The sequence below is a fragment of the Coloeus monedula genome (genome assembly GCF_965178545.1).
Source record: "Coloeus monedula genome assembly, chromosome: 9".
Lineage (NCBI taxonomy): Eukaryota > Metazoa > Chordata > Aves > Passeriformes > Corvidae > Coloeus > Coloeus monedula.
This window is the reverse complement of record NC_138789.1, coordinates 1,534,230-1,561,581: the sequence shown is the minus strand read 5'-3', so window position 1 is coordinate 1,561,581 and position 27,352 is coordinate 1,534,230. Positions and strand designations below refer to the sequence as shown.

Sequence of the window (27,352 nt, the reverse complement as noted above, 5' to 3'; positions counted from 1 at the left end):
TACTGCTCTCTGTGTCCAGAAATAGCATCTCAGTAGGAAATCCCAGACAATACTGCTGGGTTTCTCACCACAGCACCGTGTCTACATCTCTCTAGGGGAAGGAATCTGGTTGTTTTTTTACTTCTGGGCTATTAGGCAAAAAATCTACCAGCACAATTTTGTAAGAGAAGCTGACAGTTCAGAGAACTCTACTTCTAAGAGACAGCAGAGATGATCACTTAATAACTCGGCCCCGTTGAAATCAAGAGTTTTCTTGCCACCAAAAGACACACCTGTAAAGTAGAGTACTTCAAACTCTGGCACTTTCAACTCGAATACAAGAAGCATCTGCAATATTATCATCAAGAAACCAGACTATGCAATATTCCAGACAAAAGTACACATTGAAATTAAGTTATTAGAAAGGCATTTCATTAAATCAACACAGACAGCAGATAAACAGAATCATTAGGCTGTACATTTTAAATTTTGATCTGAGCCCATACCTTTAGCTATTCATGCTGACTGGGGAAGCCAGAGGACTCCAATATCACACAAAATTAAGACCTTTCATATGCCAAGCAGAACTGCACAATGTTCAGAAAAGGCAGCATATAAATAACAGTAACATTTTATTCCATAGCAAAGGCTTATGACTCAAGTTTACTAATTCACATGACATTTAAAGCCATCAGTTTTCCATGGCATCTGGTTCAGAGCAGATTCTTCACCCAAATGCAGACTTAGATGGCTTTTTCTTCACTTCTTTGTTCACATAAAGTTTATACCAATCAGAAACAGAATAGGAAAACACTGTACAGCATTTAAAACCCAGTTTTGCTTGTCTTTTGGGCACTGCTTCGAAAGCACTAGCAAGCAGAGTGCAACATGCACAGCTTGAAATGCAAGTTGAGTTGCAAGCTCCATACCTGTGTGAAGGTGAGGGAGCCTCGAACTGTGGCACTGTGCTGTCCTCACTGACTGGGGAGTACAGGCCGCTCATCTCCTGAAACAGAAAGCCATGTCACATCAGAACTGACAAAACACGCATGTTTAATACATGTGTTCACAGACTACTGGTGTTTTTCTCATTTTACTCAGCTCTTACCTAAAAATCTTTACTATCCCTGACATAACATTGATTTTCTTCAATTTTTTTCAGTTATCGTTCCAATTGAGTTTCAAAAATCTTACAGCTGTGGCACTCAGTGCTTCCAGAGTGGCAGTTTTGGAGCTTCTACTCCAAAAAACCCAACATATTTGGTTATCATCCAATTGCCTCTAACCCATCTCCCTTAAACACGCAGAACAAGCAAGCTGTAACTGCATTTCTGAGATATGTGCAAACTTATCTAACAGCCTTCACAACTGGAAAGTAAAGCTGGATATGGGTCATGGCAACAGCAGCCACAAAGCAACAGGGCAAAGGTGGTGCCACAGACTTAAAAGAGGATCTATCAATCCTCTGTGGGACAGCTGCACAAGAGACAAACTTCACACATAAACTTGGCTTTGTCCGTCCCAGACTAAGTCACTGCTGTGTACCCAGTGTGAGACTGCCTTTCATCTGTTTGGGAAATGGAAGCTATGCAGGATGCAGCAGCCCATTAGTTGAGGGGCAAAGCATTCTCAGGACAATTACTACTTGGGCTTTCAAATTCCCACTAGGTGCCTATTAGTTGGTAGGTAGAAAGAAGGATATTTGTGACAAGAGAGATCCCAGGCTTGAGAGGTCAAAGCCAAGGTCACCACCACACCCCAGGAATATACCCCAGCAGCAGCCCACTGAAATGCCTGATTAAAGAGCAGAGAAGCAGGTAGCTGGATGCTCTTCTCTGAGGGATCCCACAGCTTTTGGGAACAGTTTCTCCTAGATCTCAAGACTTATTTTACCAGTCTGAAGAAAACATGCTAAGGTATATTTATTTCACCAAAGCCAAAAAACATTTAGGAAAAGAGGTCTGAAAAAGTTCCAAATAGCTATCAGATAAATGGAAATTCTGGCAGTTGTCAAGTATATTTATATTTTGCCAATTCATCAGCGCACGTATTAATTGAGTGAAGAAATCTCAAAAGCTTTTGGGAGGTAGTTGGGAACACATGCTGACTGCTCAAGGTGAGCAAGAAGCAAGAAGCAAACAGGCAAACTGATTCCCAAAAAGCTTTAAGGGAATGGTATTTTGAGAGGTGGCAGTCTTATGTATTCTGAAACACCAGCTTCCTACTCCAGGATTAAACACTAGAATGATTACAGGAAAGGACCAAAGAGGAACCTAAAGACTCAGTGAAGACAGGATTGCATTGATGGGTTTACAAATTCTTGGAGAATAATTCTTAGCAAAAATGTCAAGAGATTCCCATCATTAAGGAATTAAGAGAACTGTATCAGGAGGTAGCAGGAATCAGTTTTGACAGGCAGCAGGAGCTGGTTTTGTTCCTAGCCACTCTCTGCATAACAATCCTGTTGTGAATCCCCAACACCTCCCCATTTTAAGACCTGCATGCTGCTCAGATTTAAACAGCCTGTGCAAAACACTGCAACATACAAACATCTTAAGTTCTGATCAATATGCCAGCTGTTGATTTCTAGCAACTACTCTAAAATACTTACTACTACAAAGAAATGATTATATAAGAGCTACCAAACTGCAGCCTGAAAACATCAACTAAATGAACAAATTAAAGAAAGAGCATCATCTGTTCATTTTCCCATTACTGACTTTAATGCCATAAATTTAACCCAGCAGCCTCACAGCAAGGCAGACAGCTTGATGAAAATGAAAAATTGCCAGAGTCAGAACAATGTCTGGGCACCTCACCTCTACTCGTTTAATATCTTCTTCCAGAACACTTAGCTCCTTCTGGATCTGCTCCAATTGCTGTGGATAAGAGAATGGGAGAAGTCTAAATCAATCTGCACTGCACCAGCACCAAGATAAATTACAGTCTTTCCAGAGAGGAACCTGAACTATCTTAGCTGGTGTGCTACACAATTCAAAAGTCACCAGGCAGGAAGTTCAAATGCACAGATTAACCTAAGTGTGCACACAAACCACATTCAAGACAAAGCTTATTATTTTGAAACAATGCAAAAGGAGAGCATGAGGTGTTTTGATGTCAATCACAGAGACCCACATTATTCAAAGTAATACTGTTATGCTCCTCTAACATCTCTCAGGCAAGGTGTAACTGGCTTGTAAACACCGAGTATAAAATCACAAAGTGGTCTGGGTTAGATGGGGCCTTAGAGATGATCTCATTCCACCCCCTGCTATAAGCAGGGACACCTTCCACTAGCCCAGGCCTGTCCACCCTGGCCCTGAACACTTCCAGGGATCCAGGGGCAGCCACAGCTTCTCTGGGCACCCTGTGCCAGGGCCTGCCCACCCTCACAGGGAAGAATTTCTTCTTAATATTGAAACCCACATTCTTTTACTTTAAAACCATTCCTCCCTGAACTGTCACAATTAGAAAAAAACCCACCATGAACGACAATGATCATTTCACCCTTCAACTAAAGACAAAATATTTTGCTAAAAGGTATTAAGACTAATTCTCATCCTAGCTGTTAACCTGTCACTTGCCCATTTAAACTTTGTCATTAAGTTTTTGGATTGGAAAAAACCCATTATGACCAGAGCAAGATTTGCTCCTGGCACTGAGCAAGCACCACATGGTATCAAGGTATCACTTCTTCCAAAGGTGTGGTACTTACCTTGGATTACACCATAAACTCGAGTCAATTTGAGGGCTACACCTGAAAGGGTCGGAAGAAGACTTCCCCTCTCACCAGCCAACATTTCCTTTCCCTTCTTTGTGCCACATGCAACATCTTCCAAGTTTTCAGTCAGTCAGCAACCTGGCTTTGCTCACCTCGAGTTACTGAAGCCACAGACTTGACAACTGTTTACACCTAAGCAAGGACATCATCTATTTACCTGCTTATTCAGCAGGTAGGTCCCACCCCAACACCCACAGAGCCTATACCCAGCCCTGCAGGGCCCAAACACACACACGCTGCTCTGGGTGAGAGCTCCAAGTCTGGACGTAAACCAACAAAACTCAGCTCCAGTGCAAGTCTGCTTCACTGAGACACAGAAATGAAATAAAGAGATGGAGAACTGGAAGTCCACCTGACTCTCCTCAGCTCCCAGTAAAATTTACAGACAACCAGCAATGTGGCCTGTGACCAGAAGCATTTGCTGATTTAAGTCCACTGAAAGCTTACGCACAACACATTCTCCAAAGACAAAACAAATTTTTGTACTTTCAGCTTTACAACAGAATATTAAACTGCCCAAATCCAAAGTAACTAGTTTGGCAAGACATATTACTCTTAGTATGACATATTCCAAGGAATATCTGGCAAGCTACTCCTGAAAACTTATTCACTCAAGTGCTTAAGTTCAATCCTTTAAGTGTCAGAAGGTTTTGCTTAAACAAAAAAGCACAATTAAAACCCCTCTTATTGCAAAGCATTCCAAATATGTGGGCTCTACATTAGATAACCCACCATTTCAATTCTCCTTTTAAACACTAACAAAAGCCTCTGTCCCTGAAAATAGGAGAAGGAAGGACTACTGGGCCCACACCTATTTCTAACATGGCTGCTTCTTTGGAATGAGATGACACGTGTCCTAATCTCTGTACTCTGAAGGTTTCAGTTTACATTTAATTTGAGGCACAGACAGCAGAAGTTTAATGGTTTAGAACTAGACTGCCACAGATAATTTACAAATCACTACACCATAACAGATAATTCCATTTTCACTTTCGGAACCTACAGCAAGAATAGCAGGTGGTGCTGTAACTCCAAGATTAGTGGTAAAGCTAAGTGACACTTGCATAGCATGGGTCCTGCCTGAACTCAGCTCTAGCAAATACCATTAGTCCCCCACACTCATAAATCCCATTTAAAAAGAAGTTACAAAACCACTTACAAGTTCCAAAATTACAGTGAGGAAATCAGTTATTCTACAATGTACTGGCTCACAGCCAAACTGGACATCTGAAAAATAATTGATGGTCGCTGACATCACATAAACAGGATACTTTTTATAGGAACAAGAGCAGAGACCTTTTATTGGCCAGCTTTCATTAACTATTGCACACAACCAGGAGCATGAGATCTGGGACTTTATTTACCAATTCTTCCTTCTAGTTACAACCTACCATAAACTTACCCAACAGTAACAGCTCTAAAATGCAGGCAAGAGTGTGTCATGCTTATTTTAGGAGGGAGTCTTCTCATGCCATCAACATAAAATAAGTTAATGACCACACTGAAACCTTTGGGGTTTTTTGGTATGTTAGTTAAGTGTTTTAATCTATCAAAGACCTTAAATCAATCCACATTCATTCCAATTAAACTTTGAAAAATGAGACTACTGATTTATAATTGTCAGCCTTTGAGGGACATTTAAGGAAAGCTAAATGAATTACAGTTCTTGCAGTATATCCAGATTTAAGGGCCTTTAATTTAATTTTCACTATTGGGCACAGAAAGCAAGCCAAGTCCTGTCCCAGTGACGGGCAGAATCACGCCTGTCAGACTTTGGATTAAGTCAGCAAAAGCACTTCCAATGAACACTGAAATGTATGCTACGAGAGAAGCACACAGTATGAACACTCTCTCAGACACAGATGCTTTCCTAGAAATGAAAAGGCCAACATGGACAAGGAGAAGGTCCTTAATTCAGTGGTTAAACCTCATAATTTCAACTCCAGTGAGTGAACTACAATAAGCAGGTGTGTAACACTCTGGTCCCATTTTTCACACATGAGCATACGTACAAAAGAAAAGGTATGACCTCAAAACTTTTTTATAATCCTGGAAAAGGGATTTCAGACTTTCAAGTCAAGAAGCTACCAAGAACTTACACAATGCTAAACACCAGGTCAGGGTCATTTTGGTTTTGGTTGGCCATCTACTAACAAGCATATCTGGGTACAGCACCAAGGTTTCATCCTGGAGCTTCCTGTTTTTCCTGGAGGGAGAGCCTCTTGGGAGGCAGCAACTTCCTGCTTTGTGTTTGTACAGCACAGACAACAAGCAGTCCTGACTGGGTCTCCTGGTGCCAGTTCTAAGTGTTTGCAAAAAGCTAAAAGCTCAGCAGAGCCTCCCAGTGCCACAGACACAGCCTAGAAAAACGCACAAGGGAAGGAACCACACAGCCTTGACCAACTGTCTTTCCAATTCTAGAAAAAGCACAAAGAAAGAACAGCAGGAGTTATTTTCTCCTTTATTTTTTGCAGAAATACTGCAAAATCAGCAGCACTATTCTAACAAGCAGCTTAAACAGCAGAGTGGATTCACGCTTTTTGGAAGCTCACAGCCCATATTATGTTCAGTCACACACCTTCAAGGCTCTGATCCAGACTCCCTGTGCAGTCATCACAATACACACCATAGGTCCACACGAACAGTGTCTATTACCAGAGGGAACATCATCTTCCCAGACACATAAAGCCATTGCACCAACCAGGATGGGTCAAAATCTATCACCTGCCCACCTGAGGAGGATAAACCAGGTAGTTGCTGTAAATAAACCCTTAATTCTGTCCCATAACTTTATCCATCCAACTTCAGCCTCTTCCTACTTCTTGTTCTCCCACCAACTACTGCTCTTACAAACCACAGCATAAACTTCACTACCAGCCAACAGCTGAAACTTCTCTAAAGGTACCCAGTGGAATTAATTTCTATCTGTAGAATTCAATACCTCAATGACAATACACAACAAGATCAGTTTCTCCCTCTGGAAGTCTTGTCTGTCTCTGGGTTTTCTTTTCATTATTGCTTTGGATGCGGAGCCTTTTACAACATACAGGGCAACTATGGCATGGAGGTCATCTTCAGACCTTAGAGAAATTTTAGTCTTATACATTAAATCAAATACCACTTATTTGACAAAATACCTCTGTTACAATGTCTTTGCAGAACTAGAAGGAGGTGCAAGGTTTTTGTTTGCATGAAGACAGGAACACCTGAATCTCCACAAGTTTTGTAAGTGAAATATGGCATCTGAGCTTCTTAAACATGTGGACAGACCATCTATAACACATTATCTGCTGAGAATACTTCTTCTCTCTGATCAATACTTCCTCCAAATTATAAATGCTTCCTCATAACTGGGGAAAAGCTAACAAAAGCCTTGAGAATATCCAGGTTCTTTAACACAGAGAATTCCCAAAGGTAGGAGGAAAGAGATGCCTGGCTGATAAAGTGTGTTTTGTATCTTGAATTTTCCTCTCCCTCATTTACATCCTACAGTATGGAGGAAACATGCTCTGAAGGCTTAGTGATAGGGTCTGATAGAAAAGCCTGATGAGATAAGGACATCTGGGGCGGGGAACAAAGCTGCCTAAACAATGAGACTAATTGCCTTAGAGTCTAATATATCAGTAGTAGGTGCTACTTGGCTTCTTTCTTTGCAAGACCTCTCCACTGCAGCAAGGAGAGCCAGCTATTATATGCTGATACCACTACGGGAATTTTTAGTTTGCTGCTCACACATTCACTGTATCCTTGGGCTTCTTATCAATGCTTTTGGAGCTCACATCTCTCATTCAGTAACTTAAAAATGCAAATAGATTTAAAATACCAGGTAAGCGCAGTGGATAGGGACCAGATTACTCTAGCTATAAATTCTCCTCAGCAGTCCTGAAATGTAACCAAGACCACATGACAACAAAAAAGCATGACTGATTTCTGGTTCTGTCACCTCCTCTTGCTTACTCATTAGTTCATCCATGTGTGTACACGCAGAACACAAGACTTGACAGGTGAAGTGATTAACACAAGGTAATGACATCCCTGGAGAACTCATGCTTATAATTCCCAGCAATTATCCCATAATAACTCCTCTTATTTTTAGTATTTAACATGCTCACAATATGGAGCAAATGAAGACAGCTGGACAGAGACATGCATTTGAGGGTGCAAAGAACAACGATGATTCTGAAATGCTGAGCAGGCACTCAGTGCCACAAGCCTGAGACACTTCAGGATTATTTTTCTGTCCCAGGATGTTTAACAGCTAAAAAACAGCCTTGTGCATTAGCAGACATGAAAGAGGCCTTGTTTGTTAGACACAAGAGACTTAATGCCACATTGTTAGAAAGAAAAAGCCCAGAGAACATAAAAATGAAGTGACATCTGCCAAGGGAAACATGAACAGACCTAGAGAATAGCACCTGTGTAGCACTTGATTTGTGATACTAATCATCAGGCTCAGTATTCTCCTTCAGTAAGCAATGGTGCTGCTTGACAGAAATACCATCAGGTAGCTGAGCTAACAATATTTTAGCAGAAACTATCTGTATGATGTATATGGCGGTGTCTAACTACTCGGAAACATTCAAATCCTGACCAGACAATTAGCAAGGCCTCTTCTTTAAAGTGATGAATATAAAAGTGGGGAGAATTAACTGATATAATCACCTCTCTCACAAAGTGTTCAAGATGAAAGAACATGTGAACATTTAGCATTAAAGTTAAATTTGCGAAAGCATTTATGCAACACATGTATGAAAATAAGAATTTTAAAAAGTCACAGGTTGCTGCATTTGGTTTCCATGGAAAACAGTAATAAACACCCACCACTACCAAGTCATAATATTTCATTATTAAACTTGACCTTCCAGACTTTTTGGGTTCTTAATTTCAACAGAAGAGGCCGCTGGATAAAAAAAGAAAGCCAACAAAAATGCAGAGTGTGCATTCAATTAACTGTGCACACATATGGAAAGGCACTCAGCCATGCTAAGTTTGCCTTACAGACAACCAACTGTTGTGGATGATCAATACATTCCTCCCCTCCAAAACTACCTGTTATTTGTTTGAAAAAGTATTTTTAAGCTTTAGGCATTTGTTTTCAACCTTTTCTAAAGTAAGACTTTTTTTTTTTTTCTATTACTATTGCCAAGGATTTGGGGTTTTTTGCCATATTGCTCTAGGTCAAAAAGAAAACAAAATACATAAACTTCAAAAGAAAAAGGACTTGCAAACATCTTTGTGCAAAAAACATGCAGTAAATTCCAGCTTGAAAGATCAACCTTTTGAAAAGTTACAAACAGATCAAAATAGCATTTCTAATAGAAACTCCTGCAGGTGCTGAACCTCACATTTATCTTCTAGAGAAATTATGAAAAGGTGACAAAGAGGCATTTGTCAAAAGACTTGACTGCACCAATATTCTGAAGTACAAGTCTAAGAGACAGTTTTCTTCTAGCTATAAACCTACTCCAATATGCTCAGAAGTCACCATTTCATTAATGCAAGAGAAAAAAATACATAACTTATGAGTGAAGTAAGCAAGGAGGGTTACAGGTGGTTAATCATCTGCTCTGAACATGTTGTGAAATGTTGTACAGGTACACTAACTCTAAGGCAATACCTGTATTCACTTACAGAAGTACCTTAGTCCCTATGTAAGAACTTGCAGTATGTAGTAAATTAAACCTGTTAATAAAATCTTGCAATGAACAGTACTCAAAGAGGCAAGTTAGGAAGCAAAGTTACCACGTTCCTTTAAACATTTAAGCCAAAAATTAGAAATAAGAACTCAGGGTCATAAATAAAAGAATCTTTTTTATTTATTAAGAGCTTATCTTCACAGCTATAGCTTACTGAGTGAAATTGCATTTACCAAAACCAAGTCTGAATTAAGAAAGGAAAAAAGGTCATGTTCCTCCCCATAACAAGGCTGCTTGTGTGACTCACAATGATGTGCAATACACCACTGTTCCAAGGTCCACACATGTTCCTTGGGCTCCCTCCTCCATTCTTAAGCAGTCACCTCTCACAGCATCAAAAGAAACCATGGCAAACTTTGCAGCTCTGATAACCTTTACTGCACTGTTAATATGGTCACTTAACCCCCCCTTCTCACCTTCCAAGCCACCATCTCAGGCTTTCTGCAGTCTGGATACACCACCACTGTCATAACCCAAACAGTAATTGCTCTATTATCCCCACAGAACTCCCTCCAGCCAGGGGTGCTTGCCACAAGCTCCACCAGCTACAGGGAGGACCTTGTCACTTACCAAAAAGGAAGCATCAACTGGTGTCATTTACTCTGTGTGTAAACTGACTGCCCAAGACAGATTTTGATACGTGGAGCTATCCTACTGACTGGTCTGTATTTTCCATCCATCTACCCACTGATTTCTATCTTTCTTACCCTTATCAAGTGAGAGCAAAGACTGCTACAAGTCTGACAAGTCCTCATTTCCCTCAAAATAAATGGCAAGGCCAGACACTAAGCGCTATGGCAAGGACAGAACTGACAGGCCTGCACAGAAGTCTTTTGAGATGTGACAGCCTGCATTTCATGTTGGAATATAAAGGGGGGTACAAAATAACATTAGAGGAAGTCTTGGCAACAGGGGGAATGCATAAGCAGGGATATGGAGGCTCTGAAATAAACTATACATCCCAATTGCCTTCAGGATGTTCCGACAGCTGTTTTCAGAGGATCTGCAGTCAAAATTAAGTTTCTTTAGCCTTAAAAGGAGATGTTAACCTTTAAAAATTATTACTAAAGAGATACAGATGCAGATTAAATGGGAAAGGTTTCCCAGGTACTGAAACTCACAGAATCAAGGTTGAAAGAGACCTTCAAGGTTATTTAGTCCAACCACCACCCCAGCACCACCATACTAACCCCTAAACCATATCCCCAATCCATATCCAGATGTCTCTTGGACATTTCCAGAGACTGTAACTCCACCAACTCCCTGAGCAATTTAGTCCAATACCTGACCACTCTTTCAGTGAAAAAACATTTTTCTAGTATCTAATCTGCACCTCCCCTGGTGCAACTTGAGGCCATTTCCTCTCATCCTTTCACCCGAGACATGGCAGAAGAACCCAACTCCCCCATGCTACAACCTTCTGTCAGATGGTTACAGAGCAATGAGGTCCTCACTGAGCCTCCTCTTCTCCAGACTGAACAACCCCAGCTCCCTGAGCTGCTCCTCCTAAGACGTGTTCCAGACCCTTCACCAGCTCTCTTGCCCTTCTCTGGGCTTTCCACAACCCTTGTTGGCTTTGGCCATGGATATCTGTTGGTGGACAGACTCCAGACTTGCTTTGGAATGACTCTATAACCAGACCCTCAGTGCATTCTGGACAAGGCTTCTTACACCCATCACATTTAAATGGTTTCAAGCTTGACCTTACAGTCACACTGTTGGGTCTTGTGTTCTTCACATCTTTTCTTAGAAACCATGGGCCACAAGAGAGCTCATCCTTCTGCTGTGTTCATGATCATTTTTCTAGATTTCTGGGATATTTGTGGTGTTAGGGTTTATGCATTGCATGACCTTATAAAGGAAGAGTCCCAAACCATGAAAGACTGTATATGTGATTATAGAACTCTCTCATATTCCTTGAGACACTCATTTTAGGACAAATAAGGAAAAAGCACAGAATATTCATTCTTTTGTGTCACCACGTTAGTCATGGTATTTGATAAACTAAAGGAAAAAACTTGGTAGTGAAAATAATTTCACTCCTTCCCAATCTTTGATGTTTTTTCTGTGTTGGGAAAACAATCTTGTTTCAAGAACTTGACGTACATTTACACCAAAGAGTCTCTATATTCCCACATGCTTCACCAGTGTGAGACGAGAAGGCAAATGATTAAAAATTGAAGCTGTCACACATAAAGAGATTAATTTTCCTTCAAACCCACGTGTCCTCTGTCTGAGATTTCCCCAAACATGCCTTGAGTTGTTCTTTGCAGAAATAATGCCAGGCTAACACATCACTTCAACAGAAATGCACTGGGAGACAGCAGCAGACACCAACCTCACACACTGAAACACAAAGGAAGTTACCTCTCGTTTGTTTCTCCTGGCAACTTTAAGAAATTCCATAAGGATCTGCAATTGGGCAGCATGGGACTCCTGCAACACAGTAAATAAGGAAGTATAACTCTTCCATGGACATTAAGAGAAACAAATATTCATTTTACACACAGAAATCCACACAGCACAGAAACATTTAAAGGTTAGCAAGAGAAAAATAGCTTAAGGCAGTTTTAAAAATGGTAGTTTTGCTTTATCTCACAGGTCTTAAGGTTTTGTTTGCTTCACAACAAGCTTTTATGCAAAGGCAGCAGTCCTTGTAACAGTTCTTACTAATAAGTTGAAATGCTTCTTTTTTTTCCTTTGGCTACTGCACCTGGAATTGATTTTGGAATACAGGTTCCTCAGAGACTCATTGGCTACCCCAGAAAATCATCAGCATCCACTTCGTGATCAACACACCAAAGGATGAAGTATTTATATAAAAAAACCGCCTTCCCCAAAATAAACATTTATGTTTATGTAGAAGTTACTGCTGAAGAGTTCTCCAGAGTGGAAGACAGCAATAAAGTCACTGATGAAATGAAACCATCCCTTTCTAATGTTTTCCATAACAGGTTATTTACCTCAGCCATCAGCATAGTATTTTCACCCAAATTGGCCAAGAACTTCACAGGACATGATAAAGAGAACCACAAGAGGAAAGAAAACTAAGACCTATATTCCAGCATTAATGCAGCCCTAATCATCTCCCAGCATTCCAAGACTTATTTGCACAACCTATCAAAATATTTATGATTAAAGGACTGGGAACACACACTCAAAAAGGATCAAGACATAGGAGCACAGAGAATCCATTAAAGGCAGAGGGCACAGGGAAAGTAAAGACATTAGAATGCAAGAATACTACTTTTCTGAGGTTATTTTCTCACTCCCTATGCTCTGACAATAATGAAAGTGAACAAGGAAAGCTAGGCAAGAAAAATGCTTTCAAATTGTTCTTTAAATGTCAGGTGTGGTTTCACTTTTTAGGCTTAGCATCCTTACAAGATATTCACACTCAAAAATACTCATCCACCAAGTCATAAGCCTTCTTTGCTTCAGATTTGTCATAAATAATACAAAAAGGCTTGCAGAGAAAAAGAAAAAGTAGAGGTTCACCCTCTTTTTCCCTACCATAACTTCACTGAACCACAATAAATATATTTACAAGTCCCCATGCAGTAAGGCAACGTAACAATTTTGCTAATAGGCAAGCGTATTTTGGGGTTACTTACTCTCCAGCAGAAAATCAAGTTGTAATTATTGATTCTGTAAGAGTGAATAAGTTAAGCCATTCCCAATACAACTTTTCCTCACCTGTTTTAAAGCACTGTCAAAATCCACCCTGCTACTCAAAGTTCACTGGGTCAAATTCTGTAATAATCCAGTCTAATTTACAAGGTCTGGTTCTCATAACTTAAACAGCATGGAATGGCCAAATACACAAAGAACTACCCCAAGCCAACTGCACTTCAGTTAAATCATACCAACAGCTTGCTTCGTATTGGATAAATCTTCAAACCAGCTTCATAAACAAGAGATCTGAACTTTTCTTTCAAGCATTAAATATTGAAAAAGCCTTCAGGAAAGGTGGCCATTCAGATGCTATAGGTTCCAGCAGAAACTAAAGGGTGTGATCCTTTTCACACCCTTTAATCTATGTTCTGGACTTCTTCATGCTTATTACTAAGATCTGACATTTACTTGTACAACAAAATTAGCAAACTTCTTCACGTGCTTTTCTGTGTTCTATGAGTCATGGTCACTTATCCTTTTCTATTTTTTCTGCTTGTTTATACAACCCTGCCAGCAACAACATTATAAGCATGTTATGTGCATCCCAGCTGAAATGTTACTTCACTACAGAGGTCAGCAAAACAGTCACCTTCTAAACACCAAAACACAAGAGAAAATACTGAGCAAATAATTCACCAATAGAATCGTGCTTCTGGGAAAAGGTATCAAAAGAAAAAACTTCTAAGTACACAGTGTTCATTTAAATAAGAGAAACTTCTTACTGCTTCCAACTGCTTCTTCTTCTGCACCAGCAGCTCCAGCATCAGGTTGACATTGGCTAAGTCAAGATTGTCTTGATCAGTTCCCAACAAATCTTGAATTATCTGCCACCTGTGGCCATTCTAAAAAGAGAACAAGAGGTGTTGGAGAGATGGCGAGTCCAAGCCATCCAGGGCTATATAAGCCATCCAACAACAGATATGGAAAGCAACACAGCAATATTTCATCCCTTTGTAAAACTGCAAAACAGTTTTCATGTATCCAAATTCCCAGTTCTCCCACGTGTACAGGATATGGCTCCTCTGACCTACTGTGGAACTGCTTATCTTATTTTGAATATATCTGTGCTTCATGAAAGCATAGTTGCTGCTGCTGGGAAAAGATTATTTCACAGCAACAATTTTATCTGATTTGTGCCTCAGTTTCTGAGAACATATTTCTGTGGGGAGAAAAAAAAACAAAACTCCACATTTACCCAAGCTTAGTTGCATTACATCTGAAATACCTTTATGTGCCAATACCTTTTAATTTTTTTAAACCCAAGTAATAGGTAAAACCCTCATGCTAAACTCAAATCAAAGAAGGTAGTATCAGCTTATTTGTTCTACTGCCGCCTCTCACACTACTCCTCCTAAGCCTAAGGGAAATGTGAAAGCTGGGAAAAAGATGGAGTTCATCACGTTGATCTCATTTAAGCTGCTTGGAGCTGTGGAGGACTCCTCAGAGGGCCAAAATACTACTATACAGCCCATTCTTCCCTGCTCTTTTCTCTTCTTCTTATCAATAAAGAAAGAGGAAAAAAAGGTATCTTTAAGCACAGGAAAACCTGAATAATAGGTTAATGATAGTACAGCCTTACATCAAAAAGCCTCATGAACCAACAGGAACAGATGAAAGGTCTAAAGAACATCTAAGAAACAAAGCTGGATTAAAAAATCCTGTCCTAAAAAATCTATGACACTAAATCAAGACATTTAAATTGGCGAGAACTAGAAATGCCAGCCAGTCTAAATTAGGTATTTTCTCAGCGGCTGTAGCCTTTATGTATTAACTAGATTAAGATAAATAAAATACGTAACATCCATATAGAACACACAACTTCTTCTACAGCTCTCAACAGAACCTGTGGAAACTACTCAGGCAAAAAACTCAATTTCCATCTGCAGTAACTGGAAAACAACCCATGATTTTTGAGCAAGTGAACAGGATTTGAGACACATTTTAACATACTAATGCACTAGTTAATTCTACTACTGCTAAACTACTCAGAGGCTCAAACATGCCTTAACATGATTTCTTAATGAGACCTATTGCATTTGCTGCAATGTGTTCTTGGATGACTTCCCTTGATACCAAAAGTAACACAAGGCACATTAAAGAACAGGTACAACAGCAATGTAACTCTTTTTATAGATGTCTGCAATTTTTATTTGCTGCCAAAAGGTAGGCACAACATTGTTTGGGGCACAAAGTCATGGTAGATTGTCCACTTTTTGGTAGTTGTCAAAAACAGGTGCATCTACAGGCATAGCTTTTAAAGAGTAAAACCAGGTTCCAAGAAGCAATTGTACATGCCTTCAGGTCAGTTGTGTGCACTTCAAACCATACCCAGCTTATGCATATTTTATATTAAATATGGTATATGCATATTTTATAATGAATATAAAAACTTACTGTGAGTAAACCAATGAATCTTTAAAGAATGCTCTTTTCAAACACTGACAGCACTGGTTTCTGCAACACAGCCCCTAAATTAATACCACTTTAATATAAGCTTTTAAAAACAGGGGCTCCATGAGTTTTAATATTATTTTGCAATCTTATTTATGAATTACAAAAGACAAGGATGTCAGACATAGCAGGACAAAGTTTTTTGGCTCATGCCATATATTCTTTTCAATCTTCATGTACAAGAGCATCCACTGGTGCTGCAGAGAGGTTCTGATGGACTGAGGACACAGATCATGCTCTGAGATCCCATGACATGGAGCAAGTCTAGAAGATATCCAGGCAGTTTTCTGTGGCATCTGAACCAGAACAGCAGACTCCAAACGCATCTTTCTCCCTCTTGTGGTTGGTATTAGCCTTCCTCCAGCTTCCCGATAGAACACAGCTTCTCACATGTGATCAGACAAGCCCGTGGCACTTCTAACCACTCACTGCTCTCACTGTAGCCATAATTTCCAACACTGAACGAAAATGATTACCTTTAAACAAGTGTACTTCCATGGGCAGTTTCCCAGGTTATATGCAGTGCATCACAGGACACTTGCCTATGCTAACACAGCTTGTCTCTACACATATTGCTGGCAGGAAGAACAGGAGTTAACGAGGTAGAAGGGATCTACTGCCACTGATATTGGTATTATGCCCTCATAAAGCAGGTTAAAGCATCAGCTCAACAGTGCAATCTCTTGCCAGGTGCCAAGTCATTACAATTGCTGCACAGAATCATTAAATAAATATAAAAGTAAAAAAGTTGGAACATACGGTGCTACTCACTGAATGGTCCAGTTTGAGTCTTTTCTCCTCAGATCTTTGCTTCTGTTTAAGAATTAATTCATTAACTAAAAAACATAAATAAGATGTCAAAGAGATGAAGTTCACTAAACCAGTATGAAAGATTCCACCTCAATATTTTTTACTTTGGCTATTAATTCCAAGATGTTTATCAGTAATTAAAACAGTGGAAGATGTCTCCACTTTTTTCCTTACCGATTTATTCCTCGGTGGTTTGTTGTAACATACATAAAGACTTTTTACAAATCATCAAAAATACAAAGCCTACACATTCTCCAAATTGATTCAGTTCCTTTTTCTAAACACCCATGGTTCCTTGAGAAAGTTTTTCAGCTCCAAGGCAGAAGTGTATCACAGAAGAGTAGGAGGGAGATAAATCAGGTAATGTTCTATTATAGGCCAAAATAAACAAGCACAGCTGAATAGCACAACTTTTTCCTTGAATTACTACGTGCATTTTTAAAGATACATTTTTGCTATAATTTAATTTTACACCAATCTAGTGAATGGTGCAAAGAGGAAGATAACTTCAGTCCTTTGCATACATATATACACAAACTCTTCCCCCTCCAACACATGCCTCAAATCCCTGGACACCGGGGTATGGAAACACTCTTTGGCCCAACATGTCCTCCAAGACCTGCCTCAGCACCATCTCCAGCACAACATGATTAGGTCTCAATCAGAATGCCCACTTCTGAAGCATTCCTTGGGTACTGTGACTTTGCAGACATTTATTAATAAATGGGTATCTCAGCACATGAAATCAAGATTTGCTTTAATTTGGGGTTTCACACTGCAGTGTGTTTCCTTCGATCTTTTCTCCACGAAACTAAGTTTTAAACTGTATTTCCACCTAGCAACATTTCCTCCCTCTGTAAGAAGCAATTAGGATTGCATATAGGTATATGTATGAATATTTTCTCTGTAGCTAATTTACACCTACAACCATCACATGGGCCTCACTACAGCAGCCAAAATAGCACAGTATCTAATACAGCCTCTGCCCTTTCAGTGTCCAAGCTTTGTAAACAGGGCATGTTCTTTATTATTAGGAAGACAAGAGTGCAAAAAAACAAAAGTAAAGAGAGATTCACATCTCTAGCCACAAGAAAAACAGCTTTGCTTTTCATAGTATGGAAACAGCAGCAAGTTAATCTCACTACTGTCACTCAGCACACAGAGCTGCTCGAGGCAGTGCAGTATTAGCAATTTATACTACTAACCTTCTCTATATAAAAATGACAACCAAAGGGATGATATTTGGATTCTGTTTTCAACATCTAGAAGACTGTAATTTACAGGACAAATTTAGAAGTGCCTGCCTTCCTTAACAAAGATGTTTCTCATGCGAGCAAGCCTAAAGCTCACCTAAGAAGTTGGGATAAAGATGATCTATGTTGTCCACAACATAGTTGCATTTGGGACATCTGTTATTGTCCTCCAGGCTCTGGTGAATACATTTATAGCTGTTCAAAAACACAAAAAACAAAGCAAGTGAGCCCACGTGAAGGAACAAAGCATAAGCACAAGGTAAGTAATATCAGCCTTAGACAAGGTGCACTGTTTGTGTTGCCAGCTAACAACTGTGCTGCCAAGAACCTACAGTGGAGTCAAAATGTTCCAGTGTTTGAACTCAGAGTGTGCTACAGCAGAAAGGCAGCAAAGTTTTCTGGCAAGGATTACAAAAGGTAGTCAAGTACTCCACTCTTATTTCCCTGAGGATTACTGCAATGTGGATACTTCAGCCCCAATACCATCTCAAATTCATGCTCCCCACTACTTCCACAGGCAGAAGTAGCAAACAGATTGAATTATTCAGAAGCAACTCTTCTAGATTAGCCAAATACTTAGCAGTCTACATTAAAAGCATTTTAGGTAGCTGAGCAGAGGAAACACCTTCACCAACTTCTGGTATTTCCCCCCACCCACGGCTGCTTTTCTCACTATTGGTGACTTAAGAGGTGCTCTCTCTTGAGCTGAGGCACAGAGGAATGAGAAGATGCACTTTAGCATCAGGTTTAAGCATCTCACTAAGAACCTGCCTGATGTCAGCTCCTGAGAGACACCAGGTGGTAACATTGCTCCACTCCTTCTAAATAAAGATATTTCAATGCTTCTCATCTTGGACCTCTAAAAAGTTACAGGTCACAGGGATAAAGTGTTACCACAGAGGGCACAAAATCAGCTGTTATCTCACCTGTTGCAAGTCAAAACTCCTCTGAAAGTTACCTGAATCTGCTGCTTGAGGAAGTACTTTATACAACTATGATATCACTTCTTATAAAGTTTATTTCTAATTAGCAGACACTGTAAGAGTATAACATAGACAGGACACTATAGTACATCACGGTTCAACATTTATACCTCCCATATATATCTCCCTATGGGAGAGGAGGAGCAGCAGGTGGTCCCAGGAATGCCCCTGAAGGGCTCTTACACTTCTCCGTGAAATATTTGCTCCTCGTGACAGCTAGAGAAAACACACTGAAAAGTAAGTGGGGCCAGGCCAATTCAATACAAGGAAAGCCTGGAGCATATCCTCTCTTACAAGGTTTAAAATAATTGCAAAATACAATGTACAAGCCGCTTCAAACTGTGCATGGTCTTGCACAAAGGCAAGGAAGAGCTGCCAACATTGCTGACAACACTTCTATACAGGTGATGCCAATAGAGGTAAATTAACAAACTGTTCTGACTTGGGGTAGTGGGTGTTACCAGCAGTTTATGAACATTTGATTTCTCTACGGAGGAAATATGGTGGCACAGCACTATGTCGTTAAGACACTTAGTTTGTTGTTTTTTTTGTTTTTTTTTTTTTTAATCTAACAGGTACCCATCTTCAGAAATTTATTTCAACCTCTTTCTTCAGTGTAGGGACAGAAGACAGAAAAGAAACAAACTCAGAAGGCAACGGAATCACAGCAACACCTGTCTGCACATGCTGTAAGAGATGGACATTTTATGCAATACAAGAAACCAAATATTACCAGAAGCTGTGTCCACATTTCGTCATGTAGGCTTCCTCAATCATATCAAAACAGATGGGGCTGAAAACAAAGCAAAACAAAAATCAGAAAGACATCTTTTTTGTATTAAAAAATGAAGAAAAGTATTATTAATTCAAAGCAGCCACCTAATTATGCTTAGCTAATAATTTTCTATATGTAAAATGAAAGGACACAGTAGTGCAACAGCAACCAAGCAGTATAAAGATCAAAAGGGCAATCAACAGTTCTTTGAACTCTCAATGATACTGCAGTTTGCTACAATTAGAAACCAGGTAAGTGTTCACTTAGAAGCTCTTAACACCTGCAGACAACCCAAACAAAGCCAGAGAATCTTCAAAAAGCAAGGCTGCAGAAGAACCTTCTAAAGTAGCTGTACTAGGTTTCAAACAAAATGTAAAAAAACCGGATTTTTTTACATGAATAGACAATGTATTTATAAATTATACCAAAACTAGTTTCTCCTTCATTCTTTTTCAGCCAATAGCTATCTATAATTTTAAAAAGTGGCACAAAGAGGAAGGGCAGATCAGAAATAGTAATGACACCACGAGAACAAGGACTAATAAGTGGGTGGAGAAGGTGCCAGCAAGGGGGTGTGCCTGCAGAGCACTGCCAGGGTTGAGGCTGCAGGAGAGCAGGATTAAACCAACAGGTAGCAGGTGATACAAAGCCAAAGATGGGAAAGGTAGAATAACTAGTTAGTGACCAAAGCACAGCCAGATCTCTGGGAGGGATTGCCAAGAAGCAAGCAGGGACCTGAAGAGAAGGATGTGCAAGCAAGCAGTGCTCCACAGAAACCTGAGCATGACAAGAGACAGGAATCCAGTGAGATGGGTAGGGGAAGAAGGCTGGCTCGTCAAGTGTCTGTGACACGTTTGAAAGGAAAATGAAACACAAATGAAAGAAGAGGAGAGCTGCATCCATCATACTTCCAGTGACTCCTACAGCTGCTCTCCCTGATAACTGATGAGATATGCTCTCACGTACATACTCATCTCCAGGTCTTGCCAGCTATCCAGCAAGACACCATGGGCAGCAACATCACAATTCTGCACGTAACACATGGATCAGCTGTGTCACAAGCTTCACCTTGTTTTCAATGCCTTACAGAGATCCAAACGCTCTCCTCTCACTCCCACAAGTCCACAACAATCTCAGTTCTGAGAAGCTTTCACCAGCACTTGCTTTCTTCAGATACAGCCTCCTCCCACCTTCTGCCAACAAGACAGTTCTCACCGAACGAGCTGTTAATAAACTGTTAACAACTTCTGCAAAGCAGGAATCTTTATTGCATCCAAAACCCAGATCAGACTGAAAAAAGCAATGCTTGTCTGAGCAGGGGAGAGGAGCACCTCCACAGAAGGCATTCCCCCATTCGTAATCTATTTTAGAGTATACTAGCGCTTGTTACCCCAGTGGGAAACAGTTACAAAAACAGGAGGGAGGAAACACCTCTTAAATACTTATTAAGCCCATAGAGATGAAGCTGTGGGCTTGCTATTGCAAGCCCCCGCTCTGAATCACCCTACTGGAAAACGAGGCTGTCGTGAAAGGTTTGTCCAGCCTAACATACAAGCCAGGGTGTCTTAAATATTCCACCAAATCGCCTGTATAGACACAACATAAAGGCAAACGAATCAAGCCAGAATGCTACTCTCTGAAGCAACTGAGCCATCTTGAAAGAGGCCTCAGCACCTGTCTCTCTTCCACCCTGACAGACCTTTCTCTACACTTGTTTTGAGTAGCACCAACTTCAGGAGCTCAAGTCACCTTTTTCAAGTTATTTAGTTTCAAGGCACTGTTTAGTCAGAATGAATTATGACCAAGCTCAGCCAACGCGGGTGGATTATTAGCAGGAGAATAAGGCATCTCTGAATTCTAGTAGCTGGCCTTTAAAAGAGGAAGTCAAAAACTTATGGTTACATGAGTATCTGAGGGTAGTTTTTCCCCACTGGCACTGGTGGGGAGCGGTTTAACTTCTTCACCTTCTTCTAGTGATACTGTATAACTGAGGTGTATGCTCTGTGTGTCATGTTAGAAACTGCTATTCCCCACAGGGCCAGATGTGATCCTTCCAGCACACTCCTAACACCCTGCAGCAATGAACAAGGCTCCTCTGCCTGCAGGAGAACATCACAAATTAGAGCTAAAATAGGAAGATTACCTCCTAACATGCCAGGCACACGAGATCACTGTTCCCAAACTACTACTTCACACCAGTTTGATTGGAGAAGTGACAGCCAAAATAGTTGAGAAAAAGCAAACAGAGCCAACAAATGTAGTTATTCAGTACCAGGGACATCATTTAATAGTACTGAAGTTTCCATTAAGAACTGTTTCCCCCAAAGTGCTCCCTGATATACAAGGGGAAACAAGATTGATATATTTTAATACTTACTGAAGCCAAGCTGGCTGCAACACATGAAAGTTGCTACACACCAGTTGTCTGAAGTTAATCTAACACAGAGGGAAAGTCAAGAAAGAAGTGGAGTGATGGGGACTTGAGGCATACTGCAGTTTATAGTACACACTGAAACAGGGAAGCAGAAGCATGATGAAATCAAGACTTCTATGCATGAGGTAGCTTATTTTCTACTTGTCTTAAGCAGCAGAATCAGGTTAGAAAGGATGCAGATGACTTCAGCAAGTCAAAAATGTCACTGATCTCTAGGAAATAAGGCATCAGTATCTGATAAAAATTATTTTTTAATCCAGCACTGCAAAGGCTTACCATTCTTTCTCTGCAGGGCAGACCTCAAACATTTTAAACATCCATTTTAACCAAGTTCACGGCTCTAAGTTTTGCCAGTTGTTTTCCAGGCACCTCTCAAGAGTGCTAACATCACTCTACTGCTACACAAACACCTGGCTGAAGTGGTCACTATGAAATTTAAACATACTTCAACAGCAAACAAGATTCATTATAGTGCCTGCCTCCTATTCAGCTTCTCTGTGGTGTAATTGGAGACCAGGACTTGCTGCAGGCTCTGTCCTTCCCATGGAAGGTGGCCAGATTAAAGATCACTGCTGCTAGAATCTACTCAATAGGAAGCTCTAATATAACAATGGGTAGTAAGACGCCTTGTACATGGTATGCAAACAGCTTGCTGTGTTTTTAGTTTGTGACTTCAGGGCAGATCTGCAATATTCCTTACTAAAACTGCTTTCCAGACCACAAACATGGGAACAACTACACTCAGCCCATGCCTGGATTAACAGGTAACCAGCTGAGGAAAGAAAGGAAAAAACCTACAAACCTGCAAGTCCAGGTGGCATACAGCCCTTCCCACAGCTGAGCTGTGGTGTTGGGTGTACGCCTCCAGGTCAGCATGCAACATCCCCTCTGCCACATATTATTTGTGCCAGAGCTCAGAAACAAGGACTGGTATGAAGCAGCCATTGGAGAGACGAGGAAGATCCGCTCCATCCAGGGAGCAAAGCAGAGAGTAACTGGTTTGAAAGAGGTTTAGTCAACCACTAATTGGGAGGGCTAATACAAGGCCTGGGAAAACTAAGCAATTACATTGCTGGGCAGGAGAAAATCCTCTGATTAGAGGATTCTCTTTCAGACACTCTCCAGGCAAGTGAAAAGACACCTGGCTACAGGAACAGCACAAAAATACCTTTATATTCTGCTTCTTGCACTACGAGAAACAAACTTTTCCCTTTTATAATAAAGTTGTCCAGAAAGTCAGACCTGTTTGCACTCCTGACTGGAGTTACACATTTCCAGGCAGAAACTGACATACGCCACAAACAGGACGCATTTGCAAACTCCTGAGCATACACTTGCTAAACATTTCACAACCCAAAGTAGCAACACATGCCAACGTTTACCTTAGAGCCTCTGCCTCACTTGAGACAGTGCTTTCAGAAGACAGGCAGGGAAGTCGCACATATTAACACTATTGAGGGCATTTCCACTTGCACCTTGACTTTCAAAACTCACCAAACTTCTTTACTCTTTCCCATCTTCCATCTGCTACAGGCATAATCTACCACTGAGTTTACAGCTGTGGCTAACAGCAACTTACAGCTCATGTTCATAAAAATTATCAGGTGTTCTCTGCATCTGGCAGCATCTTGAATGTGTCCTTACAGAGGCAAAAAGGGCATATGAGAAACTTCTGTTTCTCACACTGAGATATGTAAAGGTTGTTTAAATCAATTATTTAAACTTACACACACACACCTGCCTTCTTGGACATTGCTCAAAACTCCAGAGCTGTCCAGTTCAGTTTATTTCTGCATAACTGTACTGCTAACTCAAATAAAAAAGACGGACACTGTAATTTGAAGCTAGAACAATAATAAGTAAGAACAAGCCCTTTAGCCCACAGAAACATACAGCAGTGAAAAACCCAACTATAATCATTGTCTACTCTCAAAACTTCTGATCCCCACTTCGGTATGTTCAATGTGGCTCTTGTAAATACCGAGAAAAGACATTTTGCCCTGATTACTACTAGGCTGATTTCTTTCCTCTCACTTGTTCAGTCAGCAGTGCTTCTCAATGAGGAGAAAACAGCTAATTACAGGTTCTCCTTGAAGCATGCGCAGTACTTACCTGCAGAAAAAAAACCCAAGAACCTCAGCTTTTTGAACCATCTAAAAATATGTCAAGTCTACAAATTGGTTATGGGTGCAATTTCCTTTGCAAACCCTTCATTTCTACAACAGACAACAAAATAGGAAATAAGAGCTGACTAGAAAGGGCAGGGAGCCATGCTGGCAGAACACTACTGCCAGAGTGTAAGAGTAGAGGGAACAGAGGAGAATGGGCACTTGTAAATGTGTTCACACCCCATGACCAGAAAACCTGTGAGCAAGAGCTCACATGAAGAGCTCTTAAATCCACCTAACACGGCCTAGAGCCAGAGCAGGCCATCAGCTGATTACAGCAGTCCTCTCATCCCCATTCTGCTACTGAGCAAACGACTAACTACAACAGTAAGCAGTAACTTTTGACTATGACTTATTCTTAATAAGAATTACTTACTGCTTTTTCTGCCACTCACTTCTTAGCAGCTTCAGGTTCTCACTTCAGTAGCAAGGGTATTTTCTACCAACTCTGCTAAACGCTTTACAAGCTGTAAAGTTAAGCCTACAGGGTTTTGAGACAATACCTGTCCTGTGGGAGATGCCTCACATCCAATCCTCACCTGTAAGTCAGAGCTTAAGTTAGAGCTGTCAAAATCATCTTGGAAGCTGTGGCCTACTTACCTTCTTCTTTTTTTTACTGTTTTCTTTCCATACATGACTTTCCTACAACTTGATCTTTTTCCCACTACCTCTTCCCTGTTTGCCTTTCTCAGATTCAAACACCTAACCTTACTTCCTGTTCTCACATTTTAGCACATCCAACCAGCTACAAAAATCAAACCTAGTCCTTATGTTGGGAGGTTTGAAACCCACCAGCAACGAGTTCTCTTCAAAACTGCAAATTGCCAACAGTCCTCAAACCATGTCGCAGTGGGCCTTAGTTTACCAATTATGTTGAAAGGTGATTTCCAGCTATGAGCTACAGCTCTGGCTGTTAGAAAAACAACATCTGAAAAATGCTTATCCCACCACAGAAGAAATTCCCTACTAATCTGGTTTTAGGTGCCTGCCTGACACAAAACTTATTGCTGTTTCAAACTAGACAACCTTTCCCAGCAACACAGGCAAACCAAGCCAGCTTTGCTGGAGCTATCAACCATCACGAAGCTCCTTGGAGTAGGAGACGGTGTGCCCCATCCCAAGGGGTACTAAATCCTTCACTGAATCCTCTTCCAAAGACAGAGGGCTCCAGACCACTCGAGGTCACATTGTCCAGGAAAACAAGGCAGTTGCTGTGTTGTCAGTATGCTGTGAGGAAACATCTCGTGCTGCAGGGCCTCTCCAATAATCTGGGTGCACTCAAGGAGGAACCTGCCAAGAATAACCTGATTTTGCTTAAAAATAGAGAGGGTGGAGGCAATGCTGCTACACAGGGCCAAAACCAGGCAAAATCAGAGAATCAGTTAGGTTGGAAGAGACCTCTGAGATCATCAAGTCCAACCTATGACCCCACACCACCATGTCAACTAGACCAGAGCACTGAGTGCTACGTCCAGTTGTTCCCTGAATCGCTCCTGGTCCAGGTTGCTGCCTCCCTGGGCAGCCCATTTCAACATATAATCAACCCTTCTGTGAAGAAATTCTTCTTAACATCCAACCTAAACCTCCCCCGATGCAGCTTAAGGCTGTATCCACGTGTCCTGTTGCCGGCTGTCAGAGAGAAGAGTCTGATCCCCACCTGGCTGCAACCACCTGTCAGGGAGTTCTAGAAAGTGATAAGGCCCCCCCTGAGCCACCTCTCCTCCCTAGGCTAACCCTCTCCCCCCCCAGCACCCTCAGCCGGTCCTGGTGCTCCAGCCCCTTCCCCAGCTCCGCTGCCCTTTTCTGTACCCACTCCAGCACCTCCATATCCTTCCTGAATTGAGAGGCCCAGAACTGGACACAGGACTGGAGGTGTGGCCTCGCCAGAGCCCAGTACACAGGGACAATCACTTCCCTAGTCCTGCTGGCCACACTATTTCTGATAGAGGTACAAAAGAGGGTAAACCCCAAAGCCAGAAACCCCGGAGGGCAGCAGGCGTTCCAGCGCCAGGAGGGGCTGCCGCCTGCTCCCTCCTCCCGCCGCTATTCCACACTCCCCAGGCTTCCCGACGGCATGGCGGCGCCCCGGCTTCCCCCAAGCGACATATCGCGACATATCCCGCTCACCACACGAAGTCGTTGCTCTTGTCCTCGTAAGAATTGATGAGCCCGTTGCAGAGCGGGGTAAGCAGCGGCCTCTTCCTGCCGCCGCCCCCCGGCGCCGCGGAGGAGCCGCCGGGCCGAGCCGCCCCCGCCGCCAGGCGGGCCAGCCCCGCGCCCGACCCCGACACGGCGGCCGCCACCAGCACGGGCCGCGCCGCTGCGCCGCCCGAGGAGGACGAGCCGGGCGCCATGGCCGCCGAAGAGGAGGAGGAGGAGGAGGAGGATGAGGAAGAGGAGGAGGAGGAGGCCGGTGTGGCGGCGGGCGGCACAGCGGGGTGCGGCGGGCGGCTGCCCGACATGCCGAGGCCGGGCAGGGCGGAGCGGCCTCAGCGCATCCCCGTGCGCGCGGGGACAATAAAGTTCCTTCAAAGAAAAAAAAAAAAGGAGGAGGGGGGAAAAAAAAAAAAAAAAGAAAAATGAAAAAAATCCCACACAATAAATAAAAAGAAAAAAACCAAAAAAAAACCCAAAACGGCAGCCCCGGCGCGGCGCTTGTTCAAGCTTTATTGACAGGCGGACAGCGCAGCCGCGCGTGCGCGGGGCGGGGCCGCGCCCCCGAGGGGCGGGGCGGGGCGGGGCGCGGCCGCGCTCCCCTCACGGGGCGGCAGGACCCGGGGCTGCTGGGGATTGGAGTTTTGTCCGCACAACCCCGGCCACAGGCGCGGCAGCCGGCTCGGAGCCGTGGGACCGGCCGAGGGGTGTGGGCCAGGAGCTTTCCAGCCCCGCCTGAAGCCGCTCCCCGTGACACCGCGTCTGGTGGTGCACAGTCCTGAGGCGCGAGTGCGTTGAGGAGCGGCTGAGGGAGCTGGGGGCGGCTCAGCCTGGAGAAAAGGAGGCTGAAAGGAGGCTCAGAGAAACCTTCTTGCTCTCTCCAACCACCTAGAGGTTGTGGCCAGGTGTGGGTGAGGATCTACTCCTAAGCAACCAGCGATAGGACAAGAGGACGTAGTCTCAAGCTGTGCCAGGGGAGGTTCGGGTTGGACATAGGGAGGAACTTTTTCACGACAAAGGGTGATTTTGTATCGGAATGGGCTGCCCAGGGAGGCTGTGGGGTCACTGTCCCTGGTGGTGTTTAAGGAAAGACTACAGGTGGTACTCGATGCCATGGTCTGCTTGGCAAGGTGCTGTTGGGTCACTGCTTGGACTCACAGGTCTTTTCCAAGCTAATCGAGTCTGTGGTTCTG

At 42.2% G+C, this 27,352-nt stretch overlaps 1 protein-coding gene across 2 annotated transcripts in view; it reads right to left on the bottom strand.

Moving 5' to 3' along the window:
* Positions 1-26,656, bottom strand: part of COP1 (COP1 E3 ubiquitin ligase) — a 124,391-nt gene extending 97,735 nt beyond the window's left edge. The window contains exons 1-8 of one of the 2 annotated variants that reach the window (XM_082287480.1): positions 26,133-26,656; positions 19,362-19,421; positions 17,743-17,840; positions 16,342-16,418; positions 13,854-13,973; positions 11,824-11,892; positions 2,799-2,858; positions 909-985 (exon numbers count right to left, since the gene is read on the bottom strand). In XM_082287480.1, the coding sequence (XP_082143606.1) occupies positions 909-985; positions 2,799-2,858; positions 11,824-11,892; positions 13,854-13,973; positions 16,342-16,418; positions 17,743-17,840; positions 19,362-19,421; positions 26,133-26,467 (896 nt within the window). In that variant the 5' untranslated portion in view covers positions 26,468-26,656. The remainder of the gene's footprint in view (positions 1-908; positions 986-2,798; positions 2,859-11,823; positions 11,893-13,853; positions 13,974-16,341; positions 16,419-17,742; positions 17,841-19,361; positions 19,422-26,132) is intronic. The other variant, XM_082287481.1, reaches the window with a different exon arrangement.
* Positions 26,657-27,352: the final 696 nt, after the last annotated feature.